Raw genomic sequence first — 14,609 nt, 5'->3', positions numbered from 1 at the left:
TTCTCTGCACAAGAAGCAGGCACACAGAAGCCCCATGAGACTTTGAGCAGGTTACCAAGTGCTATAATATTTCGTCATCAGAGAACTGGCGAATGTGCTTAACACGAGTTAGGAGTAATCCGCAGACATTTTTTCGTTGGTTGAGACCAGAGGAAAGCCATTCCAACCTTCTCATATAGAAGCTAGATAGTCACCCACGCTATCCAAAACACCTCAAAACCATTTATACTAGTTCTACAAAGATTGCTCTGAGGATGCGCAGAGGGACTCCTGATGACAAAAGGCTCATATGGCTACTATAGCCAGTCACATTCAGAACGTCGTACGTCGCTTATGGATGACCGGTGGTTAGGGCTGATGTGCAACTTAGTAGGCAACTTTGTCTAGAAGTACGTCATAGCTCGAGCCCAGAGGATATAGTTTGCTGCTGTGATACCTTCTGTAGTGGTCAGTCAAAGGCTGAAAAGTCTACGGTAATCTTCAATATTGCAAACTGCAGTAGGTACATTGCATAACCTTCTCGCCCCAGAAGCAAAGCTAGCTTCGAGGTAGGAATTCTAATTGGAAAAGCAAGGAGCGTTCATCGTGAGTTGGTATCGGTGTTTTACATTGCGCCGGTGACGGTCTATACTTGCACCGCACCCGAGGATCAATATTTGTCTTCGTTGTCAGTAATATGGCGTTCACCCGAGCTGCTCACTGCGGACGGTAGAGCCAACCCCCTGGATGATAACATATCTCAAAATCAACTCCCCCGAATAACCCAATGGCCCCGTATAAATCGACTTCACCCCCCAGGCCCTCAACGCTACCGGCTTCTTCGTCAACCTCCTCATGCAGATCCCATCCGCCCGCGTGCTGGCCATTCCGAGTAAAAAAAATGTTGACGCTCAGTTTTTGAGTAGGCTGTGAGACTGGGGTCTCCAGCTCAAAAGTCATCCCAAGACCCACGGTTTCCCCCACTCTAAAAGGATCCGTGAAGTCCTTCCCACCAAACGAATCATTTGTGAAACGGCATCCGTCGTCCGAGAAGACAGCAAGGCTGCCTCTCTCCCAGCCCGGAGATCGCCAGGTAGGGTACGGTTGCGCCGCGAATCCGATGGATAGCCCGCTAGCATCGTTCGGTGTTGGCCCTGTACGAAGACCAAGCAGTTTGACTTCATAATAGATAGTCTTTTTTCTCTCCGTCACAAACGGCGAGTCTACCAATGCAAAATAGATCGGTAGATTCGTTAGCAGGACGCAATCACTATTTCTGTTTCTGGTAGATCCCTTCCAACGGCCGTGATGGCCAGAGATGTTCCCGCGGAACTCTGCCGGCAGGACCGGTGATATATTATAGTTTTGAACAGAGTTGTATACAACAGTAGACGGTTGGACCGGTCGATACAGTGGAGTGCTGTTGCAGAAATTGTGTGCGCGCTCTGCATCATCGGCAGAGGCATTGCCAGCATTAGAGTAGTAGTTGCCTGATATTGGCGGGGGCGGATATTCCGTTGTGTCAGGAACTGCCTCCTGCCAGTTGTGATATGGAGGCGGAGGGCCCTCTGTATAGCCGGGAGGTGGTCCCGGCGGTGGCGGGTAGATTTTATCTGCCATCAGAACGTCCCTTAAATGGGTATGCGAAGTACGTATTATTACTCCTTGATCCCTAGGACCCTCCTTGCGTCCCGACGGTTTCGAGGAAATAATGCGGAGTATGTCGGCGGGGTCCGTTCGAATGACGTCCAGTTTTATGGTTGCTGAAATTGTGGCTGTGCACCTGCACTTTCCATAGGCGCAACAACGGATGATTCAAGGTATTTGTTGACGGAGAATCAGCCAGAGCCTCTCACTGTAGATCACCACATTTCTGACTCCGTCCTGGAGCTGTTACTGAACCAAGTCAACCCTCCGATCCACCCGATCTAGTTGGTTCCTGCACCACCTATTCACTGTAGTCAGCGTGATCAACAAACAGCTTCATGTTTTGCTAATTTCTCGACTGCCGGTAGATCATTAACCATCAGCCACTCTCGGTTGCTTCGTTGTCCCTACTGAGAAGTTCGCAGGGGAGCCAGGAGAGGTATTTTTAGTAAGCGTATCGGTAGTCAGATCGATGCATGCATGGCAGCACCCTTGGGCTCCGGTTGGGCAATTCGTTCTGCGCTCACACGATAGTTTCTCGAAATGTTTCACCTTCATGTGACCTGTGCGTCTTGTCCCATTCGAGCTGTACAAATCTCTGTGTTCGCTGTCATGGCAGACTTTTCATGCCCGATTTTCTAGGGTCAGCTGTGCGACTCGACTGCTTACTTATACTGTCGCGCTGAATCTGTCCTTCATTATATTCTTGACTGAGCGCTTGTAAATATGATTATCTTCCAACATTCTTTGCCAACTCTTGCGTCATCGTTGGTCTGCCCACGTCAAGATGCCAGCGCTCATTGAATCGAATAGCGAAAACAAGAGGCCTCGGAGGCCTTCCTTTACGCAGCAATTGCAGCGAATGTTTCATATAGACAAGCCCGTCGATGTGAGTTTGGTTTTGCATTAGTGTTGTTGTGGTGTTAACTATTCCAAGGCAAGGAATGACAGTTATGAACACTCCCGCTCTTCAAACCCCTCCGTGTACGAGGGAAATGGTACCTCCTTCGCCTCTGTAAACCACGGACTATCTGAGTTTAAATCTACTAGCAACAGTCGTCACTCACATTCATCCGCGAACTCAAATGCTACAGACTTGCACACTTCGCAATCGAAACACTCTTCGCTTCGGTCTTTTCATCTGGAGCCGTATCCAGACGCTCTGAACCAAGATAATCAGAGGTTTAAGTCCACGAATCACATCGTGGTTCAGAAAAAGGATAGACGAGCTACAAAAAGACTGGAAGCAGAGAGACTAGAGCTCGAAAAGCGGTTGCTCAAACTCGAAGAAGCCGAACGGACGGGGGACACATCAATACTGAGAAGAGAATCCCGGAAACTCTCAAAGAAGCAGCCCCTCAAGAGTTCAAGTAGGTCATCAAGTGTGAGCGATGATGAGTCGCGATCAAGACCCTCCTCGCGTCTTTCTTCTATCCTCTCAAGTTCAAGACGAAGATCCAGGTCCCGGTGTAGTTCCGTTGAAGGGGTTGATAACCACCCCAATGGCCATAACGAATCGAATGCCCTCCCAGTATTGTCCCCGACGTTGCCTGAGCGCTTAAGCACAGCAATATCGAAAGAGCTGGCTACGAGAAAAAATGCCTTGCTTGTGTCGCCTGAGGAGTCATCACAGTCCCTAGAGACCACAACTGAGTCTACTTCCAGCCAGCCGACTATTCGTAATGGAGAAGAACGCGCCCTCGCAGCACCAAGTGACATACAAAGTGATCTGTCTGAGACTTCGCGTAGAAAAGATTCTCACCAGCAAGCAGATCTAGACCGGGCATTGTTCACCGCGAGTCTAACACCCAAAAATGGACGCCCATTATCAGGACACGCTGTGAGAGGCCAGATTGCATATCGCCAATTGGAGCAGCCTCAAGGCGACAATGGTCAACTGCAGATGAACTCGAGATCCCGCTCGATGTCCAGAACCCCATTATCAAGATCACCCACGGACGGAATCGTACAGAGACAGCAAAAGACATTCAAATCTTCTCCTCTTGCGGAATCACAGACAATCGACGTTGACGAAGTGCCTTCAAAAAGGGCAACCACGTTGACAAGCCATGATATCCCCGATGCAGCACGGCCACAGACACTTACCGTCGCCGAAAAAGCGACTAGTCCGGAGAACCATAAGGTTTCCACATTGCAAAGCTCGAGTGGAATCTCTGAAAACATCACAATCAACCCATCGTTGATGGAGGCGAGGAAAGCTCAAAATCCTATGAGCAGAATGCCGACTTCAAAGCCTACTAGTCAGTCAGCTCCATCAGTACTGTTAGCGAAGCCGCGCTTCTATAACTCACTAAACAAAGTGACAGGCGCCGGTGGTGGCAAGCCCAAGGCCACAGTAACGATGCCACCGCCGCCTCGGGAACGCGACTCCTTCCCAACTGTGCCTCCGAAGAGCCCAAAGCGAACTAGCCGGGCAATGTCACAATCTCCGGATATGATAACCAATAACAGGCCAACTAGCAGCCTGTCTAACGATAGGTCGCAGGAATCCGAATCGGACTACAACACCGCAGACGAGATTGGCTCCACAGTATCGAAAACCTCAGACGACTGTGACCTTCAGGCGCCTGTGGGCTCCCGCGTTCTCAAGCACAAGAGTACTGGTTCTGAGGGTGCTGTTGGCATATCGAACGGCAAGGGAGATCCGAAGAAGATGACCAAAAAAAGGAATCTGGGACAACTTGTTCCGAAACTCTTTGTCATTTGTTGTCGGTGCAAGTTTTGGCATGACATGCCATCCGAAGTGTATGCAAGCCTTACTGTTTCTGACCCTTTATCAGCTGCCCTAGACCAAGAACTCGCGGCTTGGGAGCGAAATTCTTTGGTCGATCGGCTCCTGCAGGCTCATTCATCGCATGAATCATCCACTGAGCCGCCGAGCTCTGAGGCCCAGCATAGGTCGTCGCGCATACGCGTAACGACTGAGCCTCTGCCTGGCCCGGTCAAGTGCTGTTGGTGTGAGCATCAGATTAGCAAGGGCTGCTGCCAGGGATGGAGCACTCTAGTTCAACTGCGTCAGAGACACCACTGAAATGTACAATGGGTTAGAGGTACCCGCGACACCGTGTATTCTTGTGATTCAACTATTTATTCCATACCTGGCTTTCATTGAACTGCACCAGTCATGACACTGATCAACTTTTATAGCAGTATGAAGATTCATGAATGTAATCACTCAAATATATATCTTACCGTAGCACATGTGGTTTGCATTCGGCCTCGGTTCAGCCGCGCATTCACGAAATGACTTCGAATTAGCGCCCGGAGCAGAATGAGAACCTTGTCAAGGAAAACGTATTATTAGAGGAGGACATATTGTTAATAATATATCTTTCAGAAACAAAGAGCGAAGATACCGGGGCCAAACGACGGTGGAGTAGGTGATGCACTACTATCGGACTGGGCGGGGCGTCAAGTATTGAGGGAGATTCGCCAGGATAAAAGGCGAGGAACACCTCACCTGCCACCCCCTTCGTCCACTTTCCACCACCCTCCTTCCTTTTTCTGCACCCGACCGGCTTGTGCCAGACACGATGGTGCGTCACCGGGGGCATTCAAATGCTTCATCGGCTTCTACTCTGCCAGACCGGAACCAGGTACGCTAGACATGCTCACGCCATCCGCAACGCCTCCAGGCGCATCATGTTCTGATCGGTGATTAGGAACTGGAAAGCATGTACGATTATCTAGCAAAGGTCATTCTTTTGGGACCTAGTGGTGCCGGAAAGTGAGTTCGCCTTGCCCCGCAGTTCCGAGTTTTCTACTTACGGATTTGCTTCACTTCTTTCTCAGGTCCTGCGTGCTCCACCGATATGTAAAGAACGAATGTACGGTTCCGAATCCAGGCTGTCCAGAGCTGGGATAGCCAGCTCGCTAATACACCTTGCGCCTGTAGGGAGAGTGCTATCGTCGCAAACAATCGGAGTCGAGTTCTCATCTAGAATTGTGAAGCTGGGCACCGGGCCCCGACGGACAAGAATTAAATTGCAACTATGGGATACGGCAGGGACGGAGAGGTTTCGATCGGTGTCGAGGTCGTACTATCGCGGAGCTGCAGGTGCTATTCTCATTTATGATGTTGCATCCTACGCATCGTTCAACTCCCTTCCGACCTTTCTGATGGATGCGCGGGCCCTTACATCTCCCTACCTTACTGTCATTCTCGCGGGGAACAAAACAGACCTCACGCAAGACGACTACCATGAGGATGGCATGCGCCGCCCCATCACCCCCTCCAGCACTTCAAGCCCGCAATCTTCACTCCCGTATGACTCCACGGCTGGCTCGTTTCGTTCGAGCAATTTTGGTACTGCAACCAGAATGACGGCCACGTATGCCTCGCATGGTCGCGAAGTCAGTATGGAAGAAGCTTCGCAATGGGCTGCCAGGTCTAATATACCCGCCGTTGTCGAGGTCTCAGCTCTCACGGGGGACGGTGTGGAAGAGCTCTTCCAGCGATTAGCGCGCATCATCCTCACCAAGATTGAACTCGGTGAAATCGATCCCGATGACCCACAAAGCGGTATTCAGTACGGGGACGGCAGTCCCTATGGTCACGGCACGAGCGATGCTTCAAGCATCAAAAGCCAAATGACTATCGAAGACAATGCCGTACAGCTTCATAGAAGGAATACAAGACGACGAGGCGGCAGTAACTGGAGGGCAAGCATGAACGAGTGGGAAGATGTTTTCCGTGTGAGCGGATCACATAACAGGAAAAGTTCAGGCTGTTGCTGATGCCCCTGCCTACTTCAGTCTCTACAGCGATATACTGGCTGTTACTCGCCCCGCCTCTGTTTCTCGTTTCCACACACCATACTTTTGAGCTTGCGTGATTACCGGGCGCTTATTCTAGTACTTTTCATTTCTCTACTGCACTATACCCCGATTACGTTCGTTGCTGACTCCGAACCTTATATAATGATTCTTTGGCTTGATTGAAGCGCTTATTGCTTTGCTATTTGCTTTGTGATGCCCATTTTCTGAGCCGTGTTGCTAGACTTTACTTGCAGAGTCTTCTCATGTATTTCCTTGAAAGCATACATCTACATTCGCTTCGCTGACTATGCCTTTTTGGTTTGTAGAAGACCCCGCGGAGTAAAACATGGAAAATCCGAACATATCATGCATTAAGAAAAGAACCACCGTAGGCGAAAATGGGTATACCCAATAAGAAGTGTAAAAGTAGATCCGATTTATGTACATGTTCCTTCCCACCTATGTACCCAAGCGGGACGGAACAAATTCAAGAACACAAGACCCGATAAGAAAGGTATAAAGAGGACACATTTGAGGAATCAAAACGTTTATCAAATAGCCAGCCCATGACTGCGTCTCCCGCAACTCAGCCGCCGGTCAGCAAAAATGTTTAAAGCAAAAACGCCATAGCCGCCAACCCAGCGCCAACCACACCTGCTCCCGAAAACTTGGCTCCGGGAACGGCAGCACCAGTGAAGGGGGTCTGGGAGGGCGAAGCAGACACCGTAGACGATCCAGACGCGAAACCACCAGTACTGGCAGACGAGGGCGCGTAGGACGGCGCAATGGTCGACGAGTGGATCTTGGTGATGACAAAGGAGCTGCAAGGCGAGGGTGTGGGCGTGGCAGTGGATGAAGGGGTCACGATGACGGGCGTGCTGGTGGAGGTGGGCGTGTAGGTCGGGGTGGGAGTGGCAGTAGTGGAGGTTTTGACGGTGACCGTGACAGTTGTGGTGCGGGTTGAGGTGAAGGATTCGGTTTCACCGCTGCCGCCGTTCGCGACGGCTGCGAAGGCCGGGGTGAAGGCGGCGCTGAAAAGGAGGATGGTCTTGAGGAGTTGCATGTTGTCTGTTGTGTGTATCGAGGTGGGTCGATATGAAAAGCGTAGCTGATTGTATAGAGTAGAAAAGAAGGAATAGATGACGGTTGATCGTCGCGCTGGATAGTAGGTAGATAGTTGCTAGAAAGAGCGAATGGGACTCGAAAAGAGCGGCAGTCCTTGTAGAGAATGAAAGAGCGACAACAACGAAGGTGTGGTTGTAGTAGTGTGAACGGAATAAAACGAGCGATATGGAATAGATATGGATGCAATGGGAAAAGGGGGCAGTGCCGTTGTTGGCCGTGGCTGGCGGGGCGATTGGCACGCGCAAAAGTTAGTCGCTCAGACTCCTACAATCAGGCGTTACTTCTCAGGCTCGTTCCTGTCGTTCCCGCTGTTCAAGATGAACTGGGCCATGGTTCGCTGCGTGTGGCAGTAGAAGCTTTCCGTTCGGCCAGTCAATTGGTTATTTGTGCAGAATGATAGATTTAGCGTATAGCATTACGTTGCTCAATTTCCCAGGACCCATCAAGCACGATAATTACGCCCAGGATGCCTTGGAGTGGCAGATTTCGTCTCAATAAGAGAAGAATGATATGCTTTAGTCTGCATCTCTTGCTGTCACAGTTTTCACGTAGACTCTAATAATGCCGTGGCAAAAAAATAAAGTCTGACTCCACGGTTCACGAGGTGTCCTTTTAGTCTCTTGACACGCTAGTTGTCACTTGTCCCACAGTTGGTTTGATGAAGCACGGAGATCTTCATCTCGGAAAAGTGCTGAAGGATGCCCACGGCTGCAAATTTCAATCTCATATCTGGCTGGGCATAGCGGTTGCTTTTGTTATCGTCAAAAGTGGGTTGGCATTACAAGTGGCCTTGGTGATTTAGCTGCTTGAGAAATGCCCTACCACTGTTGAAGCACAAGTGCAGGCAATATTGATAACATACTAAGCGAACCCGCGCTAACTTAGGATGGCTGGGTTCTTGGGGAAAGTCTCAGGGTTCGTCATCATCGCACACGATTATAGTAGGGCACAACTGGGTATCAAGAATTCAAAACGGCCAAACAAATACAGATTTCCTCCCATAAAGTGTCCAAACACATGCGATCACAGAGTATACGCCGCGCTGAAAGCGACGGCAGCCATGACCCAGTACCCACTGGCCTGTATTACCGTCAAGGCAGCGGCCGAATCTACCGTATCCTCGTCCGCCGTAGTCCCGTTTTGCAGGGTCCCATTGATGGCAATGGTTTGCGTACCGTTGACGTCGGTAACTCTGACAATGCTGCCGTTTTTAGGTTGTGTTCCATTGAAGAGCGATTCATAGTACGTGCTATTGTTGTTGTCGTCGCATCCGCAAGTCGAGTACTCCGCGCACAAGCAGATAACCGGCATTGATTCGTTCTTGTTCGTGGTGTCGTTGATGTAATGGTAAGGGTGGCCGTAAGGATAGATGTGTGCCCCGTAGAGCCAGGGGCCAGGGAAGAAGGCCACCAGGGCAGCGAGAGGCAAGAAGAAGGGCACAATACCTAATGGTGACCGAATGCCCGATTGATAAGGAACAGTCGCACCACCACCATAGTAACCGCCACCACGTCCATACGTCGGCCGTGTTCCAGAACCACCGCGCGATGTACCTCCAGTGTTGCTGGTGGTACTTGTTGAGCCTGGACGGGTTCCTGGATGATTGCTCGAGCTAGAGCTGGATCCTCCACCACCACCACGTCCACCACTTCCGCCTCCACTGCTCCCACCTCCACTACCGCCTCTGCCGCCTCCTCCACGACGCTTTTCCAGATCTCTGCCTTCGAGATCTACGGGTTCAGAGGCGGATCTGATGAGGTTGCCATGGCGAATGGTTATATCTGACGTCGGAACCGTGAAAGAGGTGACGGTTGTGGAGAGAAGCACTGTTATAGCTGATAGGAGTGCAATCTTCATCTTATTTGAAAGGCCAATCAAGCTGAGCGAGGGAAACACAGGAAAAGAGTGGGAGAAGACGTGTTGAGAACGGAAAGGGGCTGAAATGCTGTATATAGATTTTCGAGGTCTTCTTTGTGGCAAAAATAGAAAATGACGCTGTTATGCCGTAGTTGTCCTCGAGAGGAAGAAATATTCACTGCCAGGGCTGTAGGGGCGGGCGTCGCCTTTATGCTTCTTATGATTAACAGAAAAGCTTAAACTGAAAACTGTCCAAGATCAGCCTTAATACGAACGCTGCAGAGGAAAGCAACGAGCGGTGACGATGGCCAAGAGTGATGAACTCATCAATATTAATACACTACAGAGGCAAATAGATAAGACGTCCTCTTAGAAAGAATCGAGCAAGTGCCACAGCCGTCGAGGCTCATCATGACTTCACAGGGTCCAGTTGTCTCCATGTGGGGATGCAGGGCGCTGCATCCCGTGCGGCAGTGCATCTCACTCGAGCGACATAACTGGAAATACGCTGGGTCTTTACTTGATATACAGGGTTAAATGTATATTATCAGCCCTGTCGAAATAGTTACCGTATCGAAAACGGCCCCTATTCCGCCTTAGTTCGGATTTCCTGATCAAAGCGCGAGTATCTCTAGTGCAAAAAGAGCACTCAGCCATGCATAGACGCTGAACTGTCTCTTTCCCTATCAGCTCCGCAACTTATTCCGAGTATGGTGCCATAATATCACGTGAAATAATGACTAATCATTTAGCGCAAGATACATCCACTACTTGAAGTGAAATTTTCCTGTCAATATTTCAACTCAAACAGCACCCAGAACAATGACTTGCACGAACCTATCATGTGGTTATTACATACACTTATGTAACTTACAGTGCCTGTCCCTATTCATGATGTAGTGACAGGCTGTGTAAGCCATATTTTCTCAAGTTTCTACGAAGACCAACTACATATGTGACTGCTGACCAACTTGTCGATGGTCAAGCTGCCTTCACGCAACTGAGCTATCCAACTGTCCCTGTTAGCTTGCCATGTGTCCTTGACGCGTGGCAGCAGACGCAGAAACGGACTCTTGCAGAGGACGGTCGACATGTGCCACGTCTTGTGGCTGTGCCTGAACGGAGTTGGATTGCTGGACCTTCTGGTCCCGAACTATGTTCAAGTTGCTAGACGAATTCAGGGCCTTCATAGTTCATGTTCTTCTATTCCTACGAGAGCATGACTCCTTGCGCACCTACATAGACTTGTATCAATTGAGCTGATTCAGATAACCAGCGTTATGGACAGTGTATTTACCATGGATATCATCAACGTAGTTACAACTTACTACCCTTGTCGTCGATAATTCGAACGACGACCTTTCCCCATGTCTCCCTTCCACCGAGCGCCTGCAGTGCCCTGGGCACACTCTCCAACCCAACAAAGCTTTCGTCCCTGAAAGCCGTGCCCCTGAACTTGCCCTGCGCGATCAGATCAAAGATGCCCTTCCACACGGCGCCCACCGTCTCGGTTTCAAACTTCGCATACTGGCCCCAGTGCAGTCCGACAATGCTAACATTCTTCAACAAGACCCGGTTCAGCGCAACCTTCTCTATACTTCCTGCCGCAAATCCAATAACCAGCAGCCGCGCATTCCACGCCACACACTTCAAACTCAGATCAATCATGCCGACGGGGTCGTAAACAACATCTACGCCGGCCTTACCATTCCCGCTCCGATGCTCTGCGCACAACGCCTTCACCTTCTCTGGCCAGGCCTTGTCCCGGTAATCGATCACGTAGTCTGCCCCGAAAGCTTTCGCAACCTCCCTCTTTCTCTCGGTCCCCGCCGTCGCAATCACTGTCGCTCCGCGCGCCTTGGCAATCTGCACCGCCGCAAGCCCAACACCTCCAGCAGCCGCATGAACAAGTACCCACTCCCCAGGCTGCACATTTGCCCGATGCACCAGTCCACCATACGATGTTGGCGCCGTAACGAACAGTCCTGCCGCATCCTCAAAGCTCCAACCCTGCGGTACAGGGAGCAGAGCCGACTCGGGTGCCAGGACATGCGTGGCATACGCGCCCTGCGTGGCACCGAACACCCGGTCCCCGACTTTGTATTTCCATGGCCCGCTTGTTGTTGGGACGGCGGCAATCGTGCCTGCGAACTCAGAGCCGCTGATCCATGGGAGCGGAGGCTGGTGCTGGTATTTGCCTCGGATTTGAAGCAGGTCAAAGAAGTTTGTCCCTGCCGAGTGGATTTCAATTAGGTAGGCGGACGGGGAGGGGGACGGAGTTGGAAGGGTGGAAACTGTGAGGTCGAGTGGACCCTATTCTTGATTAGCAATGTGAATCTGCGTAAGGAATGACTGGGGATATCTAGACAAGTGCCCACCTTGACGTATTCTTTAACCTGGATAGCGCGCATTTTGAGACAGAGATGGGAGTAACTAGATTACTACCCAAGTATGAAAAATGAGCTGGTTTGTATACAAGATGAGCTGAAGAAAGTTAAGGAAGAGCTTCCGCAGATTTACGGGGTATGTCCCTACTCCACGAGTCCCCGCAAGGCGAAACCAAGATGGGAAGATACCGAGGTTGTCGGTAAGGATCAGATCTACTGCTACAACCCCAGATCTGTCGCCACCACTCACAATTTGGATATGGGGTAAATTGACTCTGCCGTAATTCATCGATAAAAAGATAAACATTCTATGGACTCCGCTATGGCCTGACCGCGAAAATAGGCGGACAAAAATGTCGCATATATACAGCTCACGCTGCGAGGCGGAATTAAATCCCGAGCAAAGCACGTCAGCGCCTATGTGGACAAAATTGACCCGTATCAAAGTTCTAGAAAAATGTTATATAATGCTCTCCCTGGAATCTATGTACAATAAACGAGCCTGAATCCCATTCAATATGTCCGTAGCCATTTAATGCACACATCGCCCAGCCTACCGCACATGCACCATCCTGTAACTCCTAGTAGCCAAAAAGAGGAAAAGAAAAGAAAAGCGGCCCATGGCAGAAACCCGTGGCCCACGACCGCAGGCTCTAAAAAGCAATTCCAGGCAACCTGGCAAGACCGTATGTCCACGGAAGAAAAGGTACCAGACATAAGAAAAGGATAAAAAGATACATAACAACAGTAATAATGTAACGATAAATAGACGCTGTGACAGTCTAGGGCTCAGAGATCAATGCTCGACCGATGCACAAGAGATTCAGAACCAGAATAGGGGTAGCCCGGTGAGCATACAGAAGGGTATTGCCCATGACAGTAAGGAGATGTTGGGGTAACCATCCCACTTGGGTACTGGCTAGTGCTTATGGTTGAAGAATGCGATACTTTTCGCTCAAGAGATTTTGGTGGTTGCTGAAGCTTTGCTGAAACAAGATCTGGGTCATAGGGAGAAGACAATGTGCGTTTCCATGATTTTATGCAATCATGAAACTCCGGCGTCTGTGGGGCCATTGGGAGCATCATGGGGTCAATTGGCGGAGTCAAAGGACCCGTTGAGTAAAAGGGCATCGATGGGGCTTGAGAGCCCGTCTCCATGGGCACCAGATACCACTGTGGCATTGCCCACTGGACTGGTGGGACCGCGGTCGTTGTTGGCACGGCTGTTTGCAAGCAGGAGTCGTTCTCCAAAGCATAAGGGGAGTTTGCAAAAGTGGGAGTCATTGCCGGGGTGCTATCGAGCAAGGCACTATCTACCAAGGATGAAGTTCGTGATGGTTCGTAACTGGAAGTGGAAATAGCCATAGAGGCAAGAGAGTCCACGCGGGACTTTCCTGGCGAACTTAGAGGTGATGAATGACTCGAAGCTGGGGCCCAGACAGTGGAAATGTCTTGTTGACCAAACGGAAGGGGCATTGTAGGTAAGCTGTGCCGCCCGTCTACTCTGTTGGGCATGGTCCACTCTGACTGGGTTGCGGGGACTTCTGCTGTCGTTGGTGGCAGCCGTGAACGCGTTTGGGCGTTTGGGGAGCCGTTATTATTGGAACAACTTGTGGTCTTAGGGCTGCGGACACTCTCTTTGGTGCGTTCTCTGGTCTGACGGGAAGGTTTGGTGACACGCCACTTCTTCAACCTGCTTCGTAACTGGGTCTCACTGTGAAAGCGTTAGAAGACCGCAACGAGCGACGGACATGAGAGGCTCACCTCGGATTGAAGTTCTCGGAGCGGATCTTCTTGATGACTTGCTTTAGCGGCCATTCTTCGTCCTTGTATAGGGCAGCAATCAAGGCTTTCTTCTCCTCCCATACATCAGATGAAATGGGAACAGAGCTCTTCATGATGTAACAACGTGTAGACTAAGATAAAAGATTGCAATAGAGTACAGAAGAGGATAACCTGGAAGAAACGATCGACGATATGCACTTGGAGACCTGGGTGAGCTTCTTTCGGGTCAACAGAAATGTAGATCAGAAGAAGACGAGCATGTCAGCTATATGTATCTTGAGTCGAGTGGAGAAGGACAGAACTATTAACAACATTTGGGAGCAGGGACCGTGCAAGATCTAGAGCGACGTGATCAAAGGAACCAAACCAATGGCCCCCGCTAATGCACTAGATGCCGCTTTGCCCGAATGGGGTCTAGAATAATAAAAAGATAAAATAAAAAGGACGAACTCGTGCAGCCAAGCAGGCGACCGGCCCCGTCGGGGAACGCAGAGAAGATGGGCCTTGGGATCTGCTGCCCAAGGAATGAACGGTGATGGGACAGAAGCATGATTGGCGAGGCAGACACAGTAGTGTCGACGGACCCTTTTTGGCTGCTGCCGCCAGTACCACACTCCATTGTCTCGGGTCCTGTCATGATCTCTATCCCTGCGCTGCGATCTCATCAGGCGATCATATATTGCTGTAAGCGAAGAAATCCCGCTCAATTCGAGCTACTGATGGTTCACGTTCAACAATGATGATGCTGATAGCTGAAGTGGCGTTGAGAACCCTCAATGCAAGCAGTATACGCTCTGTGGACTCTCCAAAGCTGGACCGACGCTTGCATGTCTTTGCATGTCTTTGCTTTTTCCTGTCCTTTGCTTTCTTTGCCGGCTCCTCTTTAACCCGTCCAGAGCGATTCCCCATTGGCTTGGACGACGCTCTCCCGTCAATAGTACGATATGACCTATACTCTCTTGCCTACCCCTGTTCATGTCAAACCGATCGACCCCTCTGACTTCGCCCACGACTGGCAAGTCGGTGACAATGCGCTGACAGGTGCTTTAG

At 50.4% G+C, this 14,609-nt stretch overlaps 7 protein-coding genes across 7 annotated transcripts, besides 1 other annotated feature; 2 read left to right on the top strand and 5 right to left on the bottom strand.

The window, feature by feature from the left end:
- Positions 1-14,609: part of a sequence feature (contig 1.169 1..351151(-1)) that runs on past both edges of the window.
- On the bottom strand, positions 467-1,679 carry ANIA_09070 (SSH4 family protein). The gene has a single exon (XM_677247.2). It carries the CDS (start codon positions 1,597-1,599, stop codon positions 697-699), a length of 903 nt encoding a protein of 300 aa, XP_682339.1. The 5' UTR covers positions 1,600-1,679; the 3' UTR covers positions 467-696.
- ANIA_09071 (uncharacterized protein) lies at positions 2,274-4,678 on the top strand (the record flags this gene model as incomplete). Its single annotated transcript, XM_677248.2, has 2 exons — positions 2,274-2,515; positions 2,564-4,678. The coding sequence occupies exons 1-2, from the start codon at positions 2,414-2,416 to the stop codon at positions 4,676-4,678; spliced, it is 2,217 nt and encodes a 738-aa protein (XP_682340.1). The 5' UTR covers positions 2,274-2,413.
- Positions 5,181-6,472, top strand: ANIA_09072 (Rab family GTPase rabF; the record flags this gene model as incomplete). The annotated part of the gene is made up of 4 exons (XM_677249.1): positions 5,181-5,243; positions 5,310-5,374; positions 5,493-6,342; positions 6,374-6,472. The coding sequence occupies 4 exons, from the start codon at positions 5,181-5,183 to the stop codon at positions 6,470-6,472; spliced, it is 1,077 nt and encodes a 358-aa protein (XP_682341.1).
- On the bottom strand, positions 6,960-7,644 carry ANIA_09073 (putative extracellular serine-rich protein). Its single transcript, XM_677250.2, has one exon. It carries the CDS (start codon positions 7,466-7,468, stop codon positions 7,016-7,018), a length of 453 nt encoding a protein of 150 aa, XP_682342.1. The 5' UTR covers positions 7,469-7,644; the 3' UTR covers positions 6,960-7,015.
- ANIA_09074 (uncharacterized protein) lies at positions 8,349-9,387 on the bottom strand (the record flags this gene model as incomplete). The annotated part of the gene is made up of 2 exons (XM_677251.1): positions 8,349-8,354; positions 8,620-9,387. The coding sequence occupies 2 exons, from the start codon at positions 9,385-9,387 to the stop codon at positions 8,349-8,351; spliced, it is 774 nt and encodes a 257-aa protein (XP_682343.1).
- On the bottom strand, positions 10,705-11,798 carry ANIA_09075 (NADPH:quinone oxidoreductase family protein; the record flags this gene model as incomplete). The annotated part of the gene is made up of 2 exons (XM_677252.2): positions 10,705-11,700; positions 11,766-11,798. The coding sequence occupies 2 exons, from the start codon at positions 11,796-11,798 to the stop codon at positions 10,705-10,707; spliced, it is 1,029 nt and encodes a 342-aa protein (XP_682344.2).
- ANIA_09076 (Clr5 domain-containing protein) lies at positions 12,564-13,672 on the bottom strand (the record flags this gene model as incomplete). Its single annotated transcript, XM_677253.1, has 2 exons — positions 12,564-13,488; positions 13,539-13,672. The coding sequence occupies 2 exons, from the start codon at positions 13,670-13,672 to the stop codon at positions 12,564-12,566; spliced, it is 1,059 nt and encodes a 352-aa protein (XP_682345.1).

This window comes from Aspergillus nidulans, chromosome VI (genome assembly GCF_000011425.1).
Source record: "Aspergillus nidulans FGSC A4 chromosome VI".
Lineage (NCBI taxonomy): Eukaryota > Fungi > Ascomycota > Eurotiomycetes > Eurotiales > Aspergillaceae > Aspergillus > Aspergillus nidulans.
Note: the sequence above shows the minus strand (reverse complement) of the source record. Positions and strands in the feature narration are given on the sequence as shown.

Excerpts from the sequence above, each read along its gene's own strand:
- ANIA_09073 (XM_677250.2), bottom strand. The coding sequence starts at position 7,468 with ATGCAACTCCTCAAGACCATCCTCCTTTTCAGCGCCGCCTTCACCCCG.
- ANIA_09070 (XM_677247.2), bottom strand. The coding sequence starts at position 1,599 with ATGGCAGATAAAATCTACCCGCCACCGCCGGGACCACCTCCCGGCTAT.